This window comes from Culex quinquefasciatus, chromosome 3 (assembly GCF_015732765.1).
Source record: "Culex quinquefasciatus strain JHB chromosome 3, VPISU_Cqui_1.0_pri_paternal, whole genome shotgun sequence".
Classification (NCBI taxonomy): domain Eukaryota; kingdom Metazoa; phylum Arthropoda; class Insecta; order Diptera; family Culicidae; genus Culex; species Culex quinquefasciatus.
In genome coordinates, this window is record NC_051863.1 from 51505534 (window position 1) to 51533034 (window position 27501).

The 27501-nt window shown below is 39.5% G+C and overlaps 2 protein-coding genes across 4 annotated transcripts in view; one reads left to right on the forward strand and one right to left on the reverse strand.

Moving 5' to 3' along the window:
• The window catches only part of LOC6049246 (regulator of G-protein signaling loco), a 98127-nt gene extending 79360 nt beyond the window's left edge, over nucleotides 1-18767 (forward strand). For 2 of the 3 annotated variants that reach the window (XM_038259246.1, XM_038259247.1), the window contains 4 exons: nucleotides 8042-9030; nucleotides 9090-10168; nucleotides 10225-10689; nucleotides 17873-18767. In XM_038259246.1, the coding sequence (XP_038115174.1) occupies nucleotides 8042-9030; nucleotides 9090-10168; nucleotides 10225-10689; nucleotides 17873-18492 (3153 nt within the window). In that variant the 3' untranslated portion in view covers nucleotides 18493-18767. Of the gene's footprint in view, nucleotides 1-8041; nucleotides 9031-9089; nucleotides 10169-10224; nucleotides 10690-10787; nucleotides 10901-17872 lie in introns of all 3 variants that reach the window. The other variant, XR_005278148.1, reaches the window with a different exon arrangement.
• Nucleotides 18768-22480: 3713 nt separating this feature from the next.
• On the reverse strand, nucleotides 22481-26701 carry LOC6049249 (retinoic acid receptor RXR-gamma). The gene is made up of 5 exons (XM_038266325.1): nucleotides 26569-26701; nucleotides 26317-26442; nucleotides 23335-23521; nucleotides 23128-23235; nucleotides 22481-22676 (listed from the first exon to the last, which is right to left on the reverse strand). The coding sequence occupies exons 1-5, from the start codon at nucleotides 26699-26701 to the stop codon at nucleotides 22481-22483; spliced, it is 750 nt and encodes a 249-aa protein (XP_038122253.1).
• Between the last annotated feature and the right edge of the window lie 800 nt (nucleotides 26702-27501).

The window sequence follows — 27501 nt, forward strand, 5'->3', positions numbered from 1 at the left end:
AAAACACGGATTTTATTTTCAAAAAATCATATCTCGGAATCCTGTTCATGAACTCCTCCCAATTTTTAATATGTTATGTAAAAATGTTCGGGGAATCCAATCAAAATATTTCCAGACATAGCCTCTTTGGTCCAGACACCATCAAAACGGCATTTCAAAGTTTCATACGCTCTTTTCATATGTTAGGCTAGATTTTTGAAACTTGTTACTATTTTTCTTTGAAAGGCCAACTTATCACCTTTCATTTGCGTATAATCGGTTAAAATGGCGAGGAGTTTTTGCGAAAATCGACGAAAATGGCCATTTTTCAGACCACCCTAACACGGCGTAGGTCACCCTAATGGCCAAACAAAGAAATACGGGTCTAATTAATTCGGCCAGGAAACCCCCAGATCCGAGCACTTTTGTTTTTTTCCATGCTGTTTTCGTGGGGAATTGCTGCCTACGGCCTAACTTTAAAGATAAAATTTTCCGTAATAAAAATTGTCTTGCGCAATTCCGTGTTTATGTGAAAAATTAAAAATAAACGGGTTTTCTATTTAAAAATGTAAATTTTTAAGGAAATTCCTCCCATCATCAATACCTTATTTTGCCGAAGATACGAAATCAATCAGAAAATATCGTTTTCAAGGGTTTCGATTTTTGAACATTTATTTCAGCATTTTGTATGGGGAGTGTTTGTGTGCGTTTCGTCGGCCGATGACGTTTTCGGCAACGCGAGCTGCTCCCGCTGAAAGTTTCGGTGTTGGCAAGGGGAAAAAAAGGAAAAGGAAGAGCCAGAGGTCCAGTCAGTGTTTGTGTGCGTTTCGTCGGCCGATGACGTTTTCGGCAACGCGAGCTGCTTCCACTGAAAGTTTCGGTTGATCCTTGAAATTGCAGCGTCATCACTATTCGTGTTACAATCATGCATGTCCATCTGAATAATTAGTTTCTGAATTATTTATATTTTTCACAGCTTCCTGGAATCGTCCCTAAAAACTAATTGTATCTATTCACTATATGACTTATTTATATTGATATAACATTCCTTGTCCTTTTTCTAATCCTTCCCATACCATACCATACCATTTTCCCATAAAATATACATTTAAATTGCATGAACTAACGATACTTTAAAAAACAGCAATAGATCGATCTGGAGCATTTGTTTTTAAATTAGTGTTTTTTTACAGCTTCCGGGAATTAATTTCAAATTAACTGCTGATATGTATATTTATTTGAATGTTCAAATTATTTCTGTTCCTATTGCTTTTCCTTTTTCTCACCATTTCCTCATACCATATCTGATCAAATTACATAAACTAACGACACTTACTAAAACAGCAAGGGAACCATCAGGAGCATTTTTATTTTAAATGATTATTTTTTTTTACAGTTTCCTGGAATCATTTGGATTGTATATATTATCATAACAAAACTATATGAAGATTAGATAATAGACTACAGACTCGGTGTCTCTGTTGTTTTATTTGTGGTTCCATCTCGAGTTTTCCTTTTAAATTATTGTTGTTTTTTACAGCTTCCTGGAATTATTTTAAATTAACTGTTTATATGTAAATGTATCTAGGGACCATCCATAAACCACGTGGACACTTTAGGGGGTAAAGCGATTGTCCACGATCCATACAAAAAAGTTTTTTTTTGTATGGACAATTGTCCACGAGGGGGGGGGGGTAACACCTTCCCAAAAAAGTGTCCACGTGGTTTATGGATGGTCCCTACTCACTATATGATTTATTTGAATTTTCATATTATTCCTTATCATATTCCTTTCCTGTAACATACCATCTCCTCATACCATGTATGATCAAATTGTTTAAATTAACGAAACTTTCTAAAACAGCATGGGAACCATCTGGAGTATATATATTTTAAATTACTGGTTTTTTTTTTACAGTTTCCTGGAATCATCTTGATTATTATTATTATATTTATTCTTTTAACTATATTTATTATATTTATTCTATTTACTGTATTTATTATATTTATTCTACTTACTATATTTATTATATTTATTATTATTACAAAACTATATGCTTATTAGATAATACACTACAGACTCACATTTACACTTACAAACCTCCAAATCATTAAATACATTACGCATTGAACCATTTTCATCGGCCCGATGAAATTCCCCTAACCCCCATTCCAAACCTCCCAAAAATATTCCGTTCACTTTTAAAAGTCGCATGGGTTCCCTGCACTTTTGCCACTAGTGAACAACAAAAACATCCCCTCCCAAATCCCCACGGGACTGTATGGGCGTAGCCTTGGAGCACAGTGTGGAAATTTACGTTCTTAGATATTTTTGATTGTACCGGGCAGCAATCAAATTGTCTAAGAATATTGAATTGACCATTGTGGCACCCCCTACAGCGTGGTGCAGACCCGTAATGCTATGCTATGCTATGCTATTTATTTCAGCATTTTGTATGGGCGAACTAATGATGGAAAACGGCTTTTTTTCAAAGAATTTCAGCCAATGAAAAAAATAACAAAAAAGCTAATTCTTGGAAAAATTGCTGTTCTTAAATGTACGGTTTTTTTTTAAATAATGTGTCAAAAACATTGAAATGTATTTGCGCAAATGTTGTTGACTATGCATTGTTTTCAATCTCCGTCAAAATTTTATTTTTTGGAGCTTGATTTGTTCAAATGAAAATGATTTTTAAATAACCTAATAGCCATTTCCTGCTTTCCAGTAATAATTTACACAATTCTCTAAAACAAAGAGAAGTTTTATTGATTTCGAGTTTTGTGTTAAAAAAAATTGGAATTGATGAATATTCATTAGTTTCTGGTGAATTTTCATCAGGTTCACATTTTTACACATTTTTTAGATTCCCAGCAAACAAAAACATTGTAATTAACTATTTGCTAATTTCCACACCGCCACCCGAATAAAACATTTTCTTGTAGGAATTGAACATGGTTGATACCCCTCCACACACAACAAATATTTTATATATAAACTTCTTGAAGCAACACCATCAACAACAATCAAAAAGTGATCAAAAGAATAAGTAAATAATCAATTCTAGTGCATCTTATCAGTACTTTCTAAACATGAAGTAGAAAGTGCAACAATATGTGATATGAACCGAAGATAAACAACAAATCGCTTCGTCCAATCTAAACACCAAAGTGAAAGTGAAAAATCCACAATGAAAAAGTGCCAACCCTCCTGAAGCAGTGACCCTCCCCCCAGCGGAGTGAATGAACGTCCCGCCGCACCTCGGCTCGGACCTCTCGTCCTCCTCCCCATCCTCGACGACCTCCTCGGGGGTCACGCCGGCGTCGTCCTCCGTGTCCTCGCCCTCCCCGCAGTCGTCCTCCCCGGGACCCGGCGGCGGCGGATCGCTGCGAGGTCTCGGCCCGGCCTTGCGCCAACTTCAGCAACACCAACGCCGCCGCAACTTCCTGCTAACGCTTCCGAACTCGAGTGCGTGCTCGACCCCAGGATCAACGATGCTGTTGAGCAGTGCCCAGCAGCAGCACGACCACCACCTTAACTTTGTGATGGGCTTCATCAAGGAGGACGAAATCTACAGCAATGGTGGCGTGGGTGGGGGTGGCGGCACCTCGCCGACGACTTCGACCTCGAGCGGCACGGGAACGTCCTCGATCGTATCCAGCACGACGGATACCTCGTCGGAGGACAACTCGCTCGTGGTGTGTCAGCCGGCGGCAGGGCCAGCGGGGCTAGCCCAGCAGTTGCTACAGCTGCAGCAACTTCAGCGGCAGCATCAGCAGCAGCAACAACAGCAAGTTCACGATGATGTAAGATCCCCATTAGAGTGTAACAAAAATGACTTTTTGGCGGGCATTCAGGGGTTTGTTCCGGTGGGCATACTGAGCCCAAATCCCAAATATGAGCTTGATTGGACGTAACAGGAGCTGGCGCTCCGCCCTTCAATTTTAAATGGGATTTAACCCGTAAAAAAAGATTTTTTCAAAAATGTCAATTTTGAGGCATTTGCCATTGAAGCGTTTACCAAAAACATCACTGGCGTGTAGGCCAGATCCTTGCGCATCTTTTGGTATATATATCATTGAAGTTTGGAGCACCCTGGAGCTCGGTACAGACCTTCAAAGTTTGGCATTTTTTTCGAAAAACCGGCCCCGGCAAAAAAGATATGCGTCGCGTCTCGCGACGCCCGAGACGCCATTTGATTTTGCTGGGACCGATTTTTCGAAAAAATGCCAAACTTTGAAGGTCTGTACCGAGCTCCAGGATGCTCCAAACTTCAATGTTATATATACCAAAAGATGCGCAAGGATCTGGCCTACACGCCAGTGATGCTTTTGGTAAACGCTTCAGTGGCCAAAATGCCTCGAAAATTGACATTTTTGAAAAAATCTTTTTTTACGGGTTAAATCCCATTTAAAATTGAAGGGCGGAGCGCCAGCTCCTGTTACGTCCAATCAAGCTCATATTTGGGATTTGGGCTCAGTATGCCCACCGGAACAAACCCCTGAATGCCCGCCAAAAAGTCATTTTTGTTACACTCTAATCCCCATCTCATCGATCATGTGTGTAATAATGTTTTGATTGGATTTGGAAGAGCCGCGTCATCGCGCGTCATGTTGTGTTTGTACTTGCGGCGGAAATTAAGGTTTATGGGCTATATACGTGCACGGGAAAGGGGTTAGCTCTTTGAGAGCTCCAGTGTAGAGATTGGTTACGTGAGCAGCGAGTTAGATGAAGTTTGATGTGATGCGCGATCTCCGCTGCCCCTCTACCTTAAGGTTCAAACTGGTTGATTTGTGTAGTTGTGAAAGGTTTCTCGATTAGCAGCAGCAGCTGTTAACAGCCTGTAATCGGGGTTGGTTAGTGTTATTTGGACTTGGATGTTGTCCTCTTGAGGGGGGTTGAGATGATGTGAAAGTAATTTTACGAAATCAAAACTAATCGATATGGATTGGAAGTTCAACTAATTAGTACTCATAAGCTAGTTATTAATAATTTAGTTTCTCAAAAAGTATTCTGTTCCATAATTATGTTTAGAAATTTAATTGAAATTCTCCTAAAATTAGCATCTTTTAGCTGTAAATCATAATTTTATTTAAGAAGACATTGTTAGTGTTGTTTTAATCCTGCCCTAGGTTTCAAAATTTAAACTTTAATTTCTAGTTTTTTAAAGCACAACATATCAGAAAAGGAATTATGCATGATCAAAATTATGAAGCTGCCAATAAGTTGTTTAACATCCAAGAATTCGCACAAACTTGGAACAATTTTGTGGTATTTTATTGCTATCAAGCATAGGTAAATTTTTATACAAACAATACTTTTTTTAAAGGTTGCTTCACTAGAAAATTTTAGTAAATTTATTTAAAGCTTTAACATGTTTCAAGACTTTTTGTACTAACCGCATAAAAAATTTGCTTGCCGGAAGCTTGTTCCATAATTGTCGAGTATTATCGTACCTCCCACAATTACTGTAAATCATTATTCAATTACTTTTTTTGAAAAATAACTATCGTAATGCTTACAAAATCATATTTTAGCTTTAACCATGTAATCACGTGGAAAATATGCCTTTTGGTAAGATTCCAATTATGTTTACATTCCAATGTGAAACTGTTTCGAATTTGTGGATTTCAATCTTTTTCTTCTACATTTTCGTAGCGATTTTAACAGTTGCTGCCCTATGATACACACATCGAAATATCACGTGAAAATCTTTTTAATGAAGCGTAAAGCAAATTACATATATTACGTTAATTTATTGATTTCCAGTGATTTCGAATTTGTGGGATGAGTTTATATTTTCTCTGGTTTTTTTTTTTTCTAAATTGTTAAAACTAAAAACTACACAACGAAACTTATAATTTAAATTTTTCGCTAGAAATTCACCAAAAATCAATTCTGTTGATTGGAGTGTGTTCAGGGAACCCAAATTTATCATAACTTGACGAAACTGAAGCGTTTACTGACATTAACTTAAAAAATGTCAAGTTGTGCTATCTGCAATCAAAGTAGAACTTAACAAAAATATCAGTTTATCGTCATTTATTGAATGAACTTATTTTAACGAACTAATTAAATTTAAAGCAATGTCCACTGTAACTTTAAAATAACGTTCAGTTAAGTCATATCTTGTTGGTTTTGGAGAAGATTCAAAATGTTATAATGCACCTTTCACAATATCAATGTTTATTTGACAAAATTTTCACTGTTTTTTTTAAGTTGTTAAGGCCAAACAACTGATTCTTAGATCTATTTTTATGATTTCAAGGTTAAATTTGTGCAGAATCTCCCATGGTGAAATAATAAACATAAAATTGTCCTATATACAATTACGAAGATTTAAGATTGAAAATAAAAAAAACATGTCTTTCAACAAATCGTTTGATATTGCTAAATTTTGAAAATATTGAACTCTTTCGATTTGTTATTCGAACGTTGCTAATATTTTCAAAGTACTCCAAATTGTCCCGAAAAATAAGGGAAATTTTTTTTTCAATGTTTCATTGTGAGATAATCTGAAAAAAAATAATTAGCTAATTTCAGAAAAACATTTTTTTATTTAAAAAAGATTTAAAAAGATATAGATTAAAAAAAGTTAGAAAGCTTGCAATAATATTTAGGAAGCAAAACTGTATCATTTTTCGAAACTATTTAAATTTGAAAGAATGTACACGGAGAAAAAAGAGTTCCCAAAATCGTGAACAAGCGTTCATGAAAATGAGAACCACGAACAAAGTGTTCAAATTTCATGGTACGTTTTTCAAAATCGTACCATGGAGTTTGAACACTTTGTTCGAGGTTCCCATTTTCATGAACGCTTGTTCATGATTTTAAGAACTCTTTTTTCTCCGTGTAAAAAATGGAAAAATCGAGAGGGTAAAGTTGGTCAAAATCGAGTTTTTGGAATGAAAAGTTATTAAAAAAAGTATTTTTTAAAGGACGGTACTGTTTTTATGAATAGTCCTAATTATTACCTACAGCTTTCTCAATACATCAAATCGATCAGGAAATTCATTCTCGAGATACAGATTTTCGAATTTTTAATAGCACTTTTCTGTTGACAGCCCCCAAATTTGTATAATTTTTTTTTCGTTGTCTTATTTTTGATTGTTGAGTTTAAAGTATGACCCCTAAACTACCCTAAAGTGATTTAGAATTTTTAAATCCAAGATAGTCAAAGTAGCGATGATAAGATATTGAAAATATGCATTCTTTTTATTTAAAAGGCAATCAAACAATCTAATTTTACTGAAGCAGAATTCGAATTTGATGTAAAAAACAAGAAAATGACAAAAAAAACGAAAACAATTTTTTTGTTCGTGATTCGATTATGCTATATATCCATTCGGATAATCGAGTCTGGACTGTAACTAATGATGTAAAATGACTTATTTGGGCATAACAAGGAATCGATGAACAAAGTTACATACAAAACAATAAATACAAAAAAATATAATCAGGACTTTTTTTTACGAAATTATAGATAACTGTTTGAATTACCTAAAAGCAAAGATTTTAAAGCCAATTTTAAACGTTCTGAAAAACTTATATTTAAAAAAAAAGGCTACCGCATCCTCACTTGGGTCGTCGGTCCCGGTTTCTCCTGTCTCGTCAGAGGCGCTGGAGCAGAAATCCCACGTTAGAGGAAGGCCATGCCCCGGGGGGCGTAGTGCCAATAGTTTCGTTTTATCCTCACTTGGGTGATAGTTTGATTGATAGAGTTATCTGATTTCAGATATATGTTATTTAGCTATTATTTATTTATTTGTCAGTTTTTTTTCACCGGATTTTTTTCTAAGGGTACCAAACGTTGAAATGGTACAGCATATCTCAACAAACGACAAAATTTAGTTGTTTCTAACAGAAAAGCTCTTTTCGCTTTTGCCACAACGTATAAAAAGCTCCTACAGCAAGTAAGAAACGTTTCACGCGAAACATTTCAATCCCTGCAAGTCCATCGCAGTTCATCGTTTCGATTCGTTAATTTCGATTCAAATTGTACATCGAGCATTTCCGCGTAATGGAACATATCACTAATGCATTCCTCAAATCCCTCTCTTTCAGAACAAACAAATCAACCCCAATGCGTCTCCCTTCCGACGGTGGGGCCAGTCATCGCTGCGGTCCCGTTCCGGCGAGCAGCGCACCCCTTCGTCCGCCCATCGGCGCCCCTCGTCGCTGGCCGCGTCCGAAAGCGACGTCTACACCAAGTCCATCGACGACGACTACAGCTCGACCAAGAGCGGCTACAATCCGTACGCGGACGTTGCTGGGACGGCGGCCGTCGAGTCTGCACAGACTCAGGCGGCGGTTAGCAGCGGTCCGGCGGGGGTCGCTTCCTGGGGCACTTCGTTCGAGAAGCTACTGGAGGATCCTGCAGGGCTGCACACGTTTTCGGAGTTTTTGAAGAAGGAGTTCTCCGCCGAGAACATTTACTTTTGGACGGCCTGCGAGCGCTACCGGCAGCTGGTGGACCGCGAGGACCGTGCCAAGGAGGCGCAGGCCATCTTTGCCAAGCACCTGGAGTCGGGCTGCAGCGAGCCCGTCAACGTGGACTCGATCGCGCGGAACATTGCCCAGGAGAATCTGCCCCAGGCGGAGCAAACGCTTTTTGGGGCGGCTTCGAAGCAGATTTTTAACCTGATGAAGTTCGACAGCTACCAGCGGTTCATCAAGTCGGACATGTACCGGGCGTGCCAGGAGGCGGAAGCGAAGGGACATCCGCTGCCGTACCCGGGCGATCTGCTGGATCCGCTGCTGAGGACGAGCTTTGCCGTGCAGGCGGCGGCCACCAAGTTGAAGAAGTCGCTGAGCAACGCCGAAGATCGGCGGCGCAAGTCGCTGCTGCCGTGGCACCGGAAGACGCGCTGCAAGTCCAAGGATCGGGGTGATGCAGAGTTAAAGAAGGAGGGGGGTGGAGGGAAGTCGACGCTGTCGACGGGAGGGAGTGGGGGAGGAGGTGGGAATGGCACGGGTGGGAGTAGCAACACGCTGAAGGTGCTCTCGACCAACTCGACCAGTGATATTCATAGCTCTAGAAGTTCCTTAGCAAGGTGAGTGGGATTGTGTTGGATTTTGTAGATCTTGTTTAATTTATTTAATTTTGTTTCAGTTTCGACGCCGCCATCGGCAAGTCGTATGACCAGGAGGACCAAACTCGGAACACGCTGTGCCGCGTGATCCTGTCGAACGGCGCAACGACGGTGGTCCAGACGCGATCGAACGAAACGATCAAGGAGCTGGTCGAGCGACTGCTCGAGAAACGTGGCATCGTGTACACCGCGTACGAGGCGTTCCTGGCGGGAAATCACAAACCGCTCGACCTGGACGGGCCTTCGTCTAGTCTGGCCGGCAGGGAGGTGAACATCGATCAGCGGGTCGTGTTCAAGCTGAGCTTGCCCAACAGGAAGATGATTTCGGTCAAGAGTAAGGCAACGAAGCCGCTGGGGGACGTGTTGAGGCCGATCTTGCTCAAGTACAACTACGAGCTGGACCAGATGAACGTGTACTCGAAGGAGGCTTACCTGGACATGACCTACCCGGTGACGAGCGTTGACGGGTTGTGGCTGCAGGTCAGGAATGGAAACGAGAATGACTTTCATCAGGACTTGACCAGGACGATCGCTTCGCGGTCGGAACGGGCGTACGCGAACCAGGTGCCGCCCCTTCCGATCATCGCTACCTCGCAGCACGCGCAGATCATCAACCACTTTCAGCAGCAGCTGCAGCACTCGCAACACAACGGGTTTCTGAACAACAACAACAACGTGACAAAAAAGTCCCAACTTGCGTACGGCGGCCAGTCCCACCACAACCTGAAGGGCAAGGACGAGCAACCGGCGGACGCAGCAGCGGCGGGTGGCAAGCAAGAGCTGAACATGCTGGATGAGATCACCAACAAGGTGTTCAACGAGCTGATGAATGGCAAGATCGCCAACGGTCCCAAAATCCCGGCCGAGGATTGCACCTCGGACAGCTCGTCGACGCGCAGGGGGGATCGCTTCCGGCGGCGGGGATCGAACGCCCCGTCGGAGAGTGGCCGCGGTGCCAAGAGCAAAAAGTGCTCGACGGCGGGCTCAGAGGACGGCGGTGAGAGCGTGGGAAATGCGGTCACCGGCGTCAAGAAGCCCATCATTGCCAAGCTGAAGGCCGGCGTGAAGCTGCAGATTCCGACGCGGTCGCAGAATGACGGTAGGATGAACCTTGTTACGAATTACTTCCTAAATTTAACCATTTTCATTTCCCAGAACTCCTAGAAGGCCTAAAGCGCGCCCAGCGCTCCCGCCTCGAAGACCAGCGCGGCACCGAGATCAACTTCGAGCTGCCCGACTTTCTGAAAGACAAGGAAAACTTCACCAGCACGACGACCACAACCGCAGGTTCGAGTTCCGCGGCCACCGCGATGGCCGCCCCCTCGTCCAAGTTCACCCGCAAGTTCGCCAAGCGGCCCGAGTCGGCCGAGTTCCCGCTGGGGGCCAGCACCAACGGTGGTTCGCTGCAGCAAATCCACAAACCCCAACCGGCGCCCAGGTTGTCGATTTCACGGGGAGGAGCTGCAACGGGTGCGACCGCGGGGGGGAACCCTTCGTCACCCCCGGTGCAGTCCGCGTCAAGCGAGAGCAACCTGAACAACCTGTCGCTGCGCTGTAACGCGTCCCCGCTAACGCTGGACGACAACGGGAACGGGTCCCAGTCGGAGAATAGCTACGCAGGTGAGTGTTGAGCGTCGGTTCGCCCAGTCTAGAACTGCGCAGCCCAAAAAGGTTGAACACATCTTCAAAACTCTTTCCATTTAACTCGTTGCCCACAGGAAGCTTTTCGAGCGTTGTCGAAATCGCCATGCGCGTAAAGTGATGCGAGGAGTTGCGGTTACCTTTCACCCCACGTACAATTAGAACCAAAACCAAAAACAAAATCTAAATGGTACTTGAACTGGTATTTATTCGCTGGAAGTGGGATTTATCTGTACGGGCTTTCTGTGTGTTTGTATTTTCGTAAATGTAGCACTGCCGCGCGAGCGCACTTTATGTGACCATACCTTTGGGTAAATTATCGTCGTAAGAGTTGTAGCTGAATGCGCTTCGCAGGAGTTGTATTTTTGTAGTTTGTCGTATAGGTTGCTGAATTCATCGTAGATTTTGCTGTCATTTGTTTTCCATGGTAGTTTCTTCAGAGACGTGGTATCCACTTTAGAATTTTGAGATTATTTTATATTTTATACCATTTCGCAAAGAGATAATTCAACACGACCCTCATTTTTACAGATCTCAGCAATTCTCGATGTGTTTACAAATCATCAACATTTTTTGCATTTTTCGAGTTGAATGAATCTTGTTCTTCGATTGTTTTGCCTTCCTCACTGAGGTAAGGCTATAATCTTGCTCTAAAAATGAACTTTGAGCATGAGCATGAGCATGGTTGACTGAATCCTGCTCTAAAAATGAACTTTGTATAAAAACGTCGTAGACCCACCTTCATGTATACATATCGACACAGAATCTAAAACTGAACAAATGTCTGTGTGTATGTGTGTGTGTATGTGTGTGTGTATGTATGTATGTGACCAACAAACTAGCTCATGTTTCTCGGCACTGGCTGAACCGATTTGATCCGAACCTGTTGCATTCGACTTGGTTTAGGGTCCCATTGATCGAGTTTTATACAGATTGAAGTTTCGATAAGTAGTTCAAAAGTTATGTATAAAAATGTGTTGTCACATATATCCGGATCTCACTTAAATGTATGTAAACTATGTCGTAGTCCATCATCCGACCCATCGTTGGTTAGGTTATCAAAAGACCTTTCCAACGAATCCAAAACATTGATGATCTGGCAACCCTGTCTCGAGATATGGTCACTTAAGTGATATTTATGTACTTTTTGGAAGCCGGATCTCACTTAAATGTATGTAAACTATGTCCGGATCCACCATCCGACCCATCATTGGTTAGGTTATCAAAAGACCTTTGCAACGAGTCCAAAACATTGAAGATCTGGCAACCCTGTCTCGAGATATGGCCACTTAAGTGACATTTATGTACTTTTTCGAAGCCGGATCTCACTTAAATGTATGTAAACTATGTCCGGATCCACCATCCGACCCATCGTTGGTTAGGTTATCGAAAGAACTTTCGAAAGAGTCTAAAACATTGAAGATCTGGCAACCCTGTCTCGAGATATGGTCACTTAAGTGATATTTATGTACTTTTTGAAAGCCGGATCTCACTTAAATGTATGTAAACTATGTCCGGATCCACCTTCCGACCCATCGTTGGTTAGATTATCAAAAGACCTTTCCAACGAGTCGAAAACATTGAAGATCTGGCAACCATGTCTCGAGATATGGCCATTTAAGTGATATTTATGTACTTTTTGGAAGCCGGATCTCACTTAAATGTATGTAAACTATGTCCGGATCCACCTTCCGACCCATCGTTGGTTAGATTATCAAAAGACCTTTGCAACGAGTCCAAAACATTGAAGATCTGGCAACCCTGTCTCGAGATATGGTCACTTAAGCGACATTTATGTACTTTTTTGAAGCCGGATCTCACTTAAATGTATGTAAACTATGTCCGGATCCACCATCCGACCCATCGTTGGTTAGGTTATCAAAAGACCTTTCCAACGAGTCGAAAACATTGAAGATCTGGCAACCATGTCTCGAGATATGGCCATTTAAGTGATATTTATGTACTTTTTGGAAGCCGGATCTCACTTAAATGTATGTAAACTATGTCCGGATCCACCTTCCGACCCATCGTTGGTTAGATTATCAAAAGACCTTTGCAACGAGTCCAAAACATTGAAGATCTGGCAACCCTGTCTCGAGATATGGTCACTTAAGCGACATTTATGTACTTTTTTGAAGCCGGATCTCACTTAAATGTATGTAAACTATGTCCGGATCCACCATCCGACCCATCGTTGGTTAGGTTATCAAAAGACCTTTCCAACGAGTCGAAAACATTGAAGATCTGGCAACCATGTCTCGAGATATGGCCATTTAAGTGATATTTATGTACTTTTTGGAAGCCGGATCTCACTTAAATGTATGTAAACTACACAGCAAAAAATCCGATGGTAAAATCACATGCAAAAACATGCACATTACACACTGCATGTACAATTTTTGCAAACACAAAAAAAAAGTTGCAACCGACGGGATTCAAACCCAGCACCAACAGTAAGTATTGGCGCCTTAGCCCACTCGGCCATCAGACCGATGTAAAGTTGTAAGGATAAACGCATATATGAGCTTGATATTTTGGTCAAGTAGGTTTCCCATACTGTTGGGCTACATACCTCAGGGTGTAAAATCACATAAAATTGCATAAAATAATGAAATATTTATTTTACACCCAGGCCTTTTACACGCAGCTGGATTACTACTTTTTTAGCTGTGTATGTCTGGATCCCATCGTTGGTTAGGTTATCAAAAAACCTTTCCAACGAATCCAAAACATTGAAGATCTGGCAACCCTGTCTAGAGATATGGTCACTTAAGTGATATTTTCGTACTTTTTTATTCCGGATCTAAAAAATAGATGAAATTGGTGTACAACCCCATCAAATCAGCCATTGTTGGTAATGAGTGAGGAAGGCTCCAACCACATAGGTGGATTAAGTTAGTTTTTGTTCAAATTTTGCATAATTGTTTTTTTTTTGTCATTTTAGTTATTGCTTGCCAGATATTCTCAGCGTGCAAAATTTTACAATTTTCGAATTTTGTTAGGGTGGTACCATACACTTGTCTTTTAAAAATATATTTTCAAATCTAAACATGCCGATTAAAAAAATACCCCTCAGATTTTTTTGCGTTAATTTTTAAAATTGCACTTTTTTACATTATAATAGAAGTAACATTTAATCAATAACTCCAAATCTATATTTAGAAAACGATTTGTTTGTTTTTCAAACAATATACTTTAAAGTGCTCCGAACGTCAGTTTCCTGGGAAGTTAAATTTTCTGAAACACCATAATCGTAAACCACCCTAATTTTCTACAAAGCCGTAAGTTGCCCCTTCTCATTTGCAACAACTCTTCCCAAAAACTGCTCAGCTAATTTTTCAGAATTTCTGTTTAATTTGACTTTTACCAAAAGTTATGCCTATCCCTTTTACAAGCAAATTTACATTACAAAAATATTTCCCAAGTGTGTTTGACGAGAATGCACTGGAGGCCACGTAATTTCTATTATCGGCAGAGTTTTTCATTCTATCAGCGCTCTTTTGCGCTCTGTCTAGTGCTGCTATTTGTGACGAAATTTCAGATTTTAGTTTATACCAAAAGCAAGGCTTTTAACACTAAAATTATCGAGGTTTGATAACGATTGTTCTGAGTTTTGTTTGCTTTTTATTTTTTTGGGGTTTGTTGAAAATACCAAAATTTTCATCAATTACCGTATTTTTTTTTTTATTATTCAAATGGGTATTAAACGAAGCGAAATTTTGTTTTCTTTTTCATAATTATATTTTTTTTTGAAAGTATCAAAATTTTCACAAAATGCCGTATTTTTTTGAATCCACCGATTTTTTTTATAATAGAGCAGTTCCATGTCAAATAGGAAATCGGTTGTACCGGATTTTTGTGTATATGGAGCCAGTTTCAGATTGGACTTAGGACAATGGTAACTTTAAAATAAAATTGTCTGTAGAATCGATTCCCTTATTCGGTTTTTGAAAGTTTTGACGTTTAGAGCGCTTAAAAACACAGTTTCAGTAAATGATTTTTGTATTTTTTTAGGTGGGTTGCTCCATCCTGCATTTTTCGTGAGTCTTTTTGTAACATCTTAGGCTATTTTCACAAAAATTCTAAGCGAAAAAAAAAATCGTGGGCTCACTTTCAAACTTGACTTTTAAACTTAAAAATTCAGTAACAACATTTCAAAATTTTCCAATTTCGATCAATTCCTATTTCCACAAAAAGCGTGAAAACTATCAATTTTGTCAAAACGTAATAGAAAATAGCAATAATTTTATCATAGAGAGCAAATTGAAATTAATTAAGGTATTTTTGCTATTAAAATTGAGAAAAAGAAATTACGCCTTTTTGAAGAGCGAAGTAAACAACAGATTAGCCCTTTTGTGTTTTGTGATTTTTTCTGGTTTTTAAAGAAAAACGCGGTTAAACAACTATTTTATCATTGTGAAACGTTACAGTCAGTGATAATACAGTGATAATTGCGACCTCAGTGATAAAAAATTAATCTAGAAAGCCTTCATAAGGAGTCCGATTCAGGCCAAGACTCGTTGAGCTAGGATACACCGTAAGTAGCAAGTTGGTTTGACGATGTGGTCTATATTGAAGTGACGTTCCTTGGCGTGTCCCTGCCGGAAGTGGGAGACACGGCAGCTGACGACTAGGCCCCCCGCGACACCATCCTGCCTCCTCAATCTTTGTATAGCTTCAATGGTTACGGAGGCGATGATTTTGTACGGCATTCCTCCTAAACCTCCCTACACACACTTTTTGTCCTGCAACTGCTCGACCCAGAATCCCCGGATGTCCCAAGAACCGGTAAATTATGGACCTTCATGTCCAGATTATGAAACCAGACCAGATCCGATACTACAATAATTGAAATTAAAAATTTATGTATTTAGGATCATACAAATCTGTGTTTGTTGTGGAATTGTGGTCAGAGACATCAGAAACATACATTTTGATCCATTTTGAGGATTGTCAGATTAAAATTCACTACATTATAACGAAAATTAAGTGTTTCTAAATATACGTCGGAACTTGTAGAAAACACTACATTCGCCCTTCGTGATTGGGCGAAAACACAAGGGCGGATACTCAATTTGGTTTGTTTTGATTGATGTTGTTGATTAGCCCTTTTGTTTTTTTGCTTGTAAAACTACGTAGTTTCGGAATTTTGAGATGTTGGAGAGTGTTTTAGAAACAGTTTTGTTCGCTTTACATGATTCTGACGAAAACTCAGTTTGTTTACATCTGAGGGTTTCGCCCTTTTGAAAAGTTGTTACTGAATTGGAAAATCTGTTAAAAGTGACGTGTTTATTTCTTTTGGTGTATTTTTCTCGGCAAGCCTGTCATATTTCCGAAAAGTTTGTCTTTGACCACTTTTTGATAAGATGCAACGGCTTCGAGATACAGCAATATTTAAATTACGAAATACAAAAATATTTAAAACACTTACGCCCTTCTCAAATGTCATTATCGAGTGTAACTGGCTCCATATATCCGTTTCAATTATTGTTATTTTTATTCAAACTTATAAATTTCGAAGAGCCGCAATATCTTTTCGAAAGTTTAGTTTTCAGTCGTTCAAATCGCACAAATAATATTATAATACCAGTTCACCACACTAACTTTATGGGAAATTCATTCGCAGTTCGAGGCGCACGTTTGTGGAATGATTTGCCGCATAACTTAAAATCTATAACTTTATTTAGTGAATTCAAACGTAGGTGTAAAGAGCATTTAAAAAAATCAATTTGAGTTTTGTTTTGGTTTTTGATTAAGCAATGCCTTGTATTACACACTCTTTTATAACTACATACACAGCTGATAATCAATCTTAAATTTATTACTGAATTCTACTTAAACAAGTAATTTGTCGTATTATCGACATTTTTTATATCTTTAGTTTATTTCGTTTTAGTTTTTAATTTAGTTAGTAATTTAGTTTTAATAAGGTCCTTATCATTTAAGTCAATGTATACAAAAAAGGTTGTACCTTCGGTATATTGTTGAAAAATAAAATACAAATACAAATACAAATACAAATATACACAAAAATGGCGTAGGAACACATGTCTACAAAGTCGAGAAAAAAGTACCTAGAAAACTCCTGTTTTTTGGCTGGTATTGCTGAATATGGTTATCAAACGATGCGAAATTTTGTGTGCTTTTTCATTTTAGTTGAGTTTTTTTTTGTAAAATCTAAAAAAAAATTCATAATACCGAATTTTTCGAAAATACTAATTTTTTTTAAATTTGCACTATAGGTATCAAATGACGCAAAATTTGTAGGAAGAATACACAAATTGAACGTATGTATGAAACCTTCCCAATTTTCGCCTAGTTTAATATGCCTAATGCATATTTTAAAAATTTGAGTATTTTCGAAAAAATACGGTAATTTTTGAAAATTTTAGTGCTTCCAAAAAAAAAAAAGAAACGAATAAATTGAAAAAGTATGCGAAATTTCGATTCGCTTGATACCCAAAAAAAAAATAGTATTTCAAAACTTTTGCTTTTCCCCATACATTTTTTTTTCAAATTTTCCCATGAAAACTTAAACGATAAAAAGCGACCCTTAAACTTTAACCGATTTCGCTTAACCCCTTCCCGCCCAGAGCAAAATCGAGATTTTTTACGTTTTTCACCAGTACTTGTAACTAGACCGACCAAATTGGATGAAATTTTAATGGTTATAAGCTAACATTCTATATAAACTAACGCAGATTAAACCAGGTTGAAAAAATGCATGGTTGCAGAGAAATTTAATTTTGAAGACAAGAAATAGTGGTGCTCTGGAGTAACTATGGGCGTTAGGGGGTTAAAATGTTCACAGTCACTTATTTTTGCCTAAGGAATCGAATAAGGGGGTATCACTGTGGTCGATTGTCACCCTCTTGTCCATACAAAAAAAACTTTTATTCCATGGATCGTTCGCAATCGCCATGATCGCAATCTTGTATGACGGATAGGAAACCTATCTCACGTAACGATTTTCAGGTCCTGGCCGATTTATGATTCCTGTGAATGCCCTCTTTTCTTGAGTCCTTAGACGAGCTGATATTCGTAGACATTAGTAAATCATAGCTTAGCAAATTGCAGTTGATGGTAGCACTTCATGTCTTTGTTCCCGAACAATTATCGTCTAGAAATGTGTAATATAACTTATCCTTTTTCCCCCTTCCAGAAGCCACCATGATCTTTACGCACGCTTCCGCCAACCCGCACCACTCCCCCGGCTCTTCCCCACCGTCATCCCACCGCTACCATCATCTGGACGGATCGTCGGCGGCGGTAGACCATCACCACTACGAAGCCATCGACGGCAGCTCGGCGGCAGACCTGGTGGACGGCGGTGTCATCTATCACCCTCCGTACCATCGGCATCCCCACCAGCACCACAACCACAATCAGCAGCAGCAGCACCGCCTATCGGCGAGCACCAGCAGTGGCAGCAGCACCGGAAGCAGCTCGAGTTCGTCCGGCAGCACCAGTAGCAGCAGCAGCGACGCCGACAACCAAAAGGGGCCGCCACCGTTGCCGCCCAAGCCGAAGATCCTGCCGATCAAGCCATCCAACTGGGGCCACTCGAGCGGCATGAGTGCCAGCATGTGCAATCTCCCGACAGCGGCCAGCGGCGGTGGCGGAAGCAGCAGTAGTCAAAACGGTGTTTGTGGTAGCAACAACAACAATAGTGTTAGTAGCAACATTTCCGGCAAGGAGAAACGCCTTTCCGGGGCGGATCAGAAGCAGGTTCAACAGACGAGGAGTGTATATTTGGATCACGCGAGCAGTAGTTTTGTGTAGTGAAGGATGATGAGAGATAGGACAATTGCATGAGCAGTAGATTAAGAGGCAGATTTTACAGATTTTTTATTCGCATGAAACGCTTTTGAAGCGAGTCTTTCCTTGCATTATTGTGTGTACGTAAGCTTTCCTTTCAGTTTTTTCCCTGCTTTTATTTATTTCCTTCTGTCGAAATATAATGTATTATTTTCAGAATTTTAGTGTATTTCACATGGATGTGTAAAAAGAAAAGATGATATATATTTGCAATATAGACTTTTATTGATATTCAAAAATGAAACTGGTGTTATCTTTCTAAATATCACAGCTGATCATTTTCCTTCCAACTTTGCTTCGCTTGGAGCCGGTGATTTTAGCGTTACCAAGTTGCCTAGGAACCAATCCCACCTGAACCAGATTCTCAACTCCATGACAACCGTCCATGGCCGGTCGCTCCAATCTCCACCGCACTCCAGGGCCAGGGACAAACATATAGGAGATTTGGAAGACGGGAATTGTAGATGCTCCACTTTTTTAGCTTGTGATTGTAGGCCTACTATGTCTGTTCAACTTCTGCCGCCTGACTCGTGCCGGTTGGCTGCTGGAGAATGAGAGACGTGAAAAAAAGAGATACACTCATTCAATTTCTGTCACATTACTAACTCGTAAAATCCTCTTTAACGCTATTTTAACTATTTTTAAACAATTGGATGGTTCTAGATTGTGCAAAACACTTAAAACATCCATAACTTATATTCAAAATTACATATAAAATATACCCTTTCTAATCAAAGACCTATCTTCGTCATATGGAGAGTTTGATGCTCGATTAAAGCTCCAGAAATACTATTGAGGCTTTAAACTTACCAGCACCAGGACCTCCTCGCGTAAGCACGCAAATTTATGCCATTTACTGACCAAAAAGATCGAATTTAATGCACTTTTGATCATAATTTCTATTTTGCGAGACCATTTCTCATCATTTTGGTGGCACACACATCCACACGCAAGATCAGAGGTTAACTGCTTAACGAAAGTCGCCATCAATATCTTTTTCACTTGCGCTAACGATTTCAAAGCGCTTAAGATATAAAATTGCTTCCAACTACCGGCAACATGTTCTTTTGACCATTACTTAGTCACTCACTTGAAAAATAATCCCGAAAAATGTAAATAATTAGCAAGCACCATCAAAAAAACAAACGCGCTAAGTCTTCTGACGTTTGAATTTTGAATACCCATTCCAATCGAAGTCTGAAGAAAACCGAGCGAAAAGCGAAGGCAAATAAAGAACAAAGAGTGGCCACCAACACCACCAACATGTTGGTGCAGCGCCTGTTGGAGTGAGCAAGTGCTGCCAGGAAACTTTCGCTATAAATGCTATTTTTCGTGAGTGTTCGCTTAAAATTTCATCAATTTTGGCAGCACTAAGCAGACCCAAAAGAGTGCTGGAAGAAAAAAAGAACTAAGCTAAAAATAGAAAAATGGGCGTGGCCCAATCGGCCCAATGCACTCGACTGATTAGAATGCATTTTTGAAATATATTTTTTAAATGCTTGTAAAAGGAATAGCATAACTTTTAATAAAAGTGAAAATAAACAGAAATGTTCACAAAAAGTTGCTCTACTCGTTGGTGTACTTGGTTTTAGTGAATTTCAAGGATCAATCCAGATTATCCAGCATCATTCAAACACGACTGCTTATTAGGCTTAAAATGGGCATAATTGCCCTGCATGAAAAAATCCTGATTTTTAAATTCACCTTTTTCACACAAAAAAAAAACAATTTCAAAAAACTTTTTCTTATTTTTGAAGTGCGCCGTTTTAGAGATAAAATTTCCTATTAAATTGTCTGAGCAACATTGAAGATTCGCTCTGGTTGATGAAATACAGCGGATAAAAGAAAAGGAATAAGCTATTTAAATTTGAGTTTTTTTAAGTCTTAGCCAAACAGCACCCCATTTTCTAGTGTCAAGATCTCAACAACCACTGGTCTTGTTTTTAATGTTAAAAAATAAATAAAAATAAATCGAAATGAAAATTTTCAAATCATGAATAACATTTAAATAGGGCCTGCATATTTGGCTTGGTTTCGCCTTACTGAGGAAAATCACTCGAAAAATGAACTTCCTAATACGAGCCAAGGTAGCTTCACGTATAAATATCGACTCAGAAATTAATATATGCGTGTGTGTTTGGATGTGGATGTGTGCACCGAAAAATTCTCACTCAATTATCTCAGTACTGGCTGAACCGATTTTAATCGTTTTGGTCTCATTCGATCCGTCTTGACATGTACTTTTTAGTTTTCAAATGTTTTTGACATGTTTTTGGGGATTAAAAGAAAATGCATCTTTTGCGCTAGAGATTAGGATGGTGCAAAATATGGAACCTGAGCTTTTAATTTTTGAAAAATGTGATTTTAAAATAAATATTGTTGAATCAATTTTCAAATCATTGTTGGATGTAAAACCAAATTTGCAATTGATTTGACTTACAATTTTTTTTTAATAATTTGCACCGTTTTCAAGTTATAAGCGTTTTAAGGGCCCTTTTTATATCTTTATATATTTTGCAAATAAATTGATAAAAATCACCTCACAAACATACACTAACTTTTAAACGTACATTGCGGTAAAATTTTACATAAAAACAATAATTACTTTATTTCCATTTTATGCCTGCCTTTTTTTGTACTTTTTTTTACAGTGTGCAGTTGCTTTGTTTTGGTTCCGTAACGAACAGTTGTTCTTTTGTACTGGAGCCGAAGTTGACATTTCCCTTTTGTTCTGGTGCCGAAGTTGACAGCTTGTGTTGGCTACGGGCGAGCTGCCTGTAGTGAGATATAGATGTCGCCCCCCTGCAAAAAACCAAATCAAACCGAAATCACCGAGGGGTTAATGGATGCAAAAATTATGTTGAACATATAAAACAATCTTTTTTCAAACTTTTATGAATATTTTAAGTCACAATTAAAGAAATATGAAAAGTAATCGTTGTAAATAAATTCGAGTAATTTTTACTTTTATATTTCATCAACAAAATATTTTGCATCGGTAGTCCCCTCGTTATTTTTCGTTCAGCCCAGTTAGCGAACAGCATTCGGTGATTGGGCTACGTTCTCAGCCCAGTTACCGAACAACTACTGTACTAAAAATAAAGCAAGAAAAATATCCAGGTTTTTAAGCGAAGATGGCGTTCGAATGTTGAACGTCCGAAATGTCAAAATCGCGCAAGAGCACCAACATTAGAAAAAAAATGCGGCTGTCATGCCATGGCACACTTTTTTCGTAATGTTGGTTCCACTGCGTGATTTTGACATTTTGGGCGTTCAACATTCGAACGCCATCTTCGCTTAAAAACCTGGATAAAACAAGAGAAGTAAAGTTTTTCGTACAACAAAAGTAAGCTCAAGATGACTTGGCAGGGTTAAAATTATATTGTTTCTTCAAAAAACCATAACTTTGTGGCAAAATATTGGTCCGTACTTTTCTATGATTTGAAAGTTTCTTGTTTTTGTCCCTAAAAACATTAAAAACAAATTTTAAAATAAACAATACGGGTTTTGGGACATTGTTTTTTTGCGAAAAAAAAAAACATTTCTCATCAATACCTATAACTTTGTTGAAGACACCAAATCGATCAGAAAATTCCTCCAAGAGAACCAGATTTACAGAAATATCAATTTTGTATGGACAGGTGCCAAAATTGTATTGGCCGTAATAGGAAGGGCGCCACAAAGTTTGAGAAAAATGAAAACATAAATAAACAAATAAAAACCATTTACGGTTTTAGTGGCATGTTATCATGCCCTGAATCTGTTTCCAACATTTTCAATGGATGTCATCACGCCCTCTCTGCCCAATCAAAATAAAATTCCAACCTTCCAAGAGCACGTGTTTCGGCATACCACAGCCTCTGGTACCTGCCGACAAGTTCAGCTTTATTGTCCGTGTTAAATGCACATTTTCGAAAATCCTAAACCCTTATCCGCCTCACTCCTCCAGGGTCTACAGCTTGGCGATAAAGTGCTCCATGATGCCGGTGTCTCCGGTGACTTCTCGGAACATGGCACGTACCGAGGCCTGATAGCAGTGCATCGATAAACCTCTTAACCCGAGCAGGAGTCGACCGAACCGGTAGCAGCAGAGCGGCAAAAACGACGACGACGACGACGACTCGACAATTGACCCCTGGGCCTCGGCCCTGGTGTCCGCCCCGGGTCCAGCCGAGGGAGGAAGAGGAGGAGGAGCTGGAGGTTGCTGTTGATAGAAGAAGCCTGCCGGACCACCCCCACCAGTAGCAGCGGTTGAGCTCATCTGTTGCACGCTGTAGTGGCCCAGGGCAATCAGGGCCGTTTCGGAGGTGCTCTCCAGTTGTTGGCTTTCCTTGGCGCTCAGGGCGAACTCTGGGAGAGGGATGAAAAAGGGAAAGGATTTTGGGAAAATGTTAGAGAATGAGTTGAGATCTTGATTGCTGGTTGTGCTTTTTCAGGAAGGTTCTGTTAGGGTATTTCACTTTTAAGACGGTAATTTGTAATTTAATGAACAGTTAATTAGGGAGAGTTCATAAAAAATTACATTAAAGTTAAACATTTTTGTTCTGGTTTTGCATAATCTTCGTCACCGTGTAGAACTAACACAATCCCCAATGCCACTCACCTTTCCTGCACAGAATCATCGTTTCGAGCAGGGAAATTTCAATCAGGTCCACCTGAAGGGCTTTTGTCCACCGAACGATGGCTCGCAGTTGCTCGTCGGCACATCTGTGGAAGCACAACTCAGAACATCAGAAACGGTTCCCGCCAGGGGTGTGGTTATCACGATGAACTACTTCGTCCACCCTTGAAGGCAAATGGACCTACCTCTCGACGATGGACGTGATGTCGATGGACCAGTTGGCGACCCGCAGGATGAAGCACTCGGCCCAAACGTGGCGCAGAATTTGGTTCTGCTGCTCACGGCCAAAATGGGCAAAGTTCTCGTTGACCCGGGCCTGCCGGATGCAAGCCACCAGCACCTGGGCCAGGATCTGCGACGGGAGATTGTCTGCGGAGTGTGTGTTGCGTTACAAATCAAAGACAAGGAAACATTTTCTTTTAAACGCTGATATTAGGAGACAATAACCAAATTGTTTCTAAAGTTGTCAATAACTGAAAGACTTCTATTTAAATTTATAATTTGTTTGTTTAAGAAAACGACCACTAACTTTTTTGCCTTTTTTACAAAAAAAAAAACAATTCCCCAAAATCTGTTTTTTTTTGTTTTTGATATTTTCAAATATGTTTCCTCGGTTCTACCTTGATGCTATAGAAGGAAATTTTAAATATGTTTCAAGGAACAAAAATCGCAACCAAGGAATCCGATTAAAAATATTTTCAGACAGAGGCCCTTTGACACGGTCAAAAAGGCATTTTAAGCTTTCATAAGACTTTTTCAAATTTCAGGCTAGATTTTTCGGACTCCAAACTATTTTTTCTTGAAAGTCCAAATGTAGTTTTTGCGAAAATTGACGAAAATTGTATTTTTCGGACCATCCTAACACGGCATAGACCACCCTAATATTTTGGAATCAAGACCAACATTTCAAATTATCGTAATATTGAATATTTGGCCTTTTTGAAATGTTAGTCTTGATTCCAAAAATTTCAAAACATTTTTTTCGAAAAAATAATAAAATTTCAAAAAATATTTCATTTTGGAACATTAAAAAAATAGACCAATGATTTTAGAAAAAGTGGGAATGTTTGGATGAGACTAAAAAAACCTAAATTTTCTTGATTGTTTTTCTTTTATATTGCTTCTTTTAATGTTGCTTCAATGTCTCTTTGTAAATTTTAAAAAGTTCAAAAATTAAAAACTATAGATTTTGATTTTTTTTTTCAAAATTTTATAATTGGCATTTTTTTCAATTTGAGACAATGCAACTAAAACGAAAAGAAAAAAGAAAAAAAAAATGTGTGGCTGTCATGCCATGGCACAATTTTTTTTTGTAATGTTTTTACCATTGCGTGATTTTGACATTTCGGGCGTGCACCATTAGGGTGTAATATCAAAATCGATTTTCCAGCACAGCATTATTTTAGTTCCTTTTGGGGTCCTATACAACTCCCCAAAGTTTGGGAACGATTGGTTTAGTCCTCACTTTGTGCAAAGCGATTCAATTTTCCATATCAATTTGTATAGGAAAAATATTTTTTTTTGAATTTTGATATTTAAAAAATCCAAGTTTTACGCTATACTAAAACCTGGATTCATATTCGGATGCTCTGGAATGTGCTCTACAACTTTCCCGAAGAAAGTATGGTGCTAGCTTGCTCCTGAAAGAAGATTCAACGTCCTCAAAACTCGTCTAAAACGAGATTTTCGATCAAAAAACACGTTTTAGACCAGTTTTGAACACGCTGTATCTTTTTAAATGAGCAAGTTAGCACCATACTCTCTTCGAGAAAGTTGTAGAGCATCCGAATATGAATCCGGTTTTGATATAGCATAAAACGTGGATTTTTAAATATAATAATTCAAAAAAATGTTTTTTCCCATACAAATTTGTATGGAAAATTGAATTGCTTTGCGAAAAGTGGGGACTTAACCAATCGTTACCAATCTTAGGGGAGTTGTTAAGGACCCTATAAGGAACCAAAAAGTTGCTGTGCTAGCTAAATTTGGACAACTTTATTTTTTTCATACAACCATATTACACCCTAGTGCACCACCAAAAAGTTGTTGTAAATTAGACGATAAATTAACATCATTACACAATCAGGCTTGCATTTTATCATATTTAACCCTCCAACGCTTATGTTCCATAATTTATTTTTTTTATGATTGTATTTTTTCGAAAATTAATAAACGAATTAAACTAATTATTCTTGCATCTATTTTATAAAACAAACTCAATTTGCACAAAATTGGTCGAAAAATCTCGATTTTGTTCTTGGCAGAAATGATTCAATATTGTATTTCAAATGATCTCAAACTCCTATGGTTTGACACCCACTGTTGTCAAACGAACGGGGTCGATTTTTAGTTTGACACCCCTTTTACACGGAGTTCACACACACTACACGTTTGTTTTGATAGCGTGCGTGAGCGCCGTATAAAAAGTGACAGTTCGTCACTTTTAAGTTTGACTTTGACCGACCAACGGGTTACGAACAAAAAAAGTGTCAAACGATAAAGTGACCAACCACCGGGTTTATTTTCATTACAAATAAGCAAGGGATATTTTGAATTTTGAGTACGCTATCAAATCGGGCTTCCAATTTTACATAAAAGTCCCTTCTGACACCAAATTTCCATCTCATAACCGTTTCAGTCTGCAAATTATTGAAAAACACGTCTTTTAACGCATGTTTAAAAATGAAAGGGGTCGTACCGCCCCTCCCCGAGATATCAAAAAAACGGACCTCGGATTCGTGGTTAGGGACAAAAGTTACCCCTTAGGACAAAGTTTCACGCAAATCGAAGAGGGGTCGGGGCAACTTTTCCCGATTTCGTGTGAGCTGGTAGAGAATTATCCAAACACTTTAAGAAGGAAAGCCATCCTGAGAAATATTTTTGAAAAGCTAAGAAAATTTCCTTCAATTTTCGTTTTGAGATTTAAAAAAATGGAAAATTAGTTTTTGAGAAACAGCCTTACAATGGGGAAAAATTAAACTTTTGTGAAATTTTTTGATCTAATAATAGCTAAATTTTAAAATTTTGAAGGAGGAATATTTTTTAGTCATCTTTATTTTTTTACACCTCACCTTTCGCTCTCACTCCTGTCGTCACTAGCTTAATCCCGATCGGTTTTCGCAAAAACATCCTTCCTCCTCCGGCGTTTTGCAATCGCTGGTTCCGGTTCTTGCGCGGGCCCCGTTCATCCTGAACCGCGGCCGCATTCATCCCCACCAGGAAGCACTTTTGCAGCCGACAGCACGGGCACCAGTTCCGGCGGGCCTTGTCCACCGAGCAGCCACCCTGGCCGGCTAATCCATCGGACAAAGTTAGATTTGTTTGGGTCAAAACGATTGAAAGGTGTTCTACCACCAGGGTTCTACTATGCACAGTTTAACCCTGTTAGTTTGACAAAGAGTCAAGACATCACAACTCACAGATGCACGTGTACAGTGCCCTCTTCCGGATGCTCCGCTTGAAGAAACAGGAACATCCGTCGCAGCAAACCGATCCGTAGTGCTTGCCGGAACTGCGGTCACCACAAACTCGACACAACATGGTCGCGGCCATTTGACCCGGTGGGGGCAGGTATCTTTCACCGGACACGACACAATCAAAACTAGCGCGGATCTGTGCCCAGGAAGCACCCTTTATACCGCGGATTTTCGTCACGGATACTCAAGTGATGGCCACTCTCGAGCTGTCAATCTGGGAACTTCAGGTGACACCAGCCCGCTTCTGGTCCGCGGTCATGACTTATTTATTCCCATTCGATCCTTGTCGGTCGGTCGTCTTCCACTCTATCGGAACGAGAAAATCTGGAAAAACTTTGCATGTTCGACATACTTGGCAGTGCCCGGACACGGCGGCGGCCATCACGAAGGAGTGAGGTTAGGTTAGGTGAGCAAATACAAAGCAAAATGACCGAGTCATTTGACCAAGACAGCAACAGCTCTGAAGTGGCCTGAAGAAAGGATATGCACAAGCATGTTGAACATAATTGACGACAACTCGTTCCGGAAAGCGGATCCGGACTTTACTTAACAAGAAACACACAGACAGACACGTGACTACACACATATCGGATTGTTTTGTGTCATTTGTGGGTCTGGAGTGACGCGGCGAGTGATGACGGTCATCGTCGTTCAGGCTTCGTGAATGGGCTCTCAACCTGGTTTGGGGTTGCGTGAACCTTCCACCCCCCCCCCACTCTACCCACAGGAGAAAATGGATGGGTTGGAATGGGACAAAATGGTGACATTTAATTTTCGCTTTTCTTTTTTTCCGAGTGGTATCTTTCTTGGTAATATTGTATTGTTTTTTTCTACTTTATATTTGAATGGAATAAAAAACTAAATTTTCAACTTTAA

Coding starts and splice junctions, on each gene's coding strand:
- LOC6049249 (XM_038266325.1), bottom strand. CDS start 26,701: ATGGCCGCGACCATGTTGTGTCGAGTTTGTGGTGACCGCAGTTCCGGC. Junction 23,522..26,316: donor TGAACGGGGCCCGCGCAAGA/ACCGGAACCAGC, acceptor ACACACACTCCG/CAGACAATCTCCCGTCGCAG. Junction 23,236..23,334: donor ATCACGTCCATCGTCGAGAG/GTAGGTCCATTT, acceptor GTGCTTCCACAG/ATGTGCCGACGAGCAACTGC.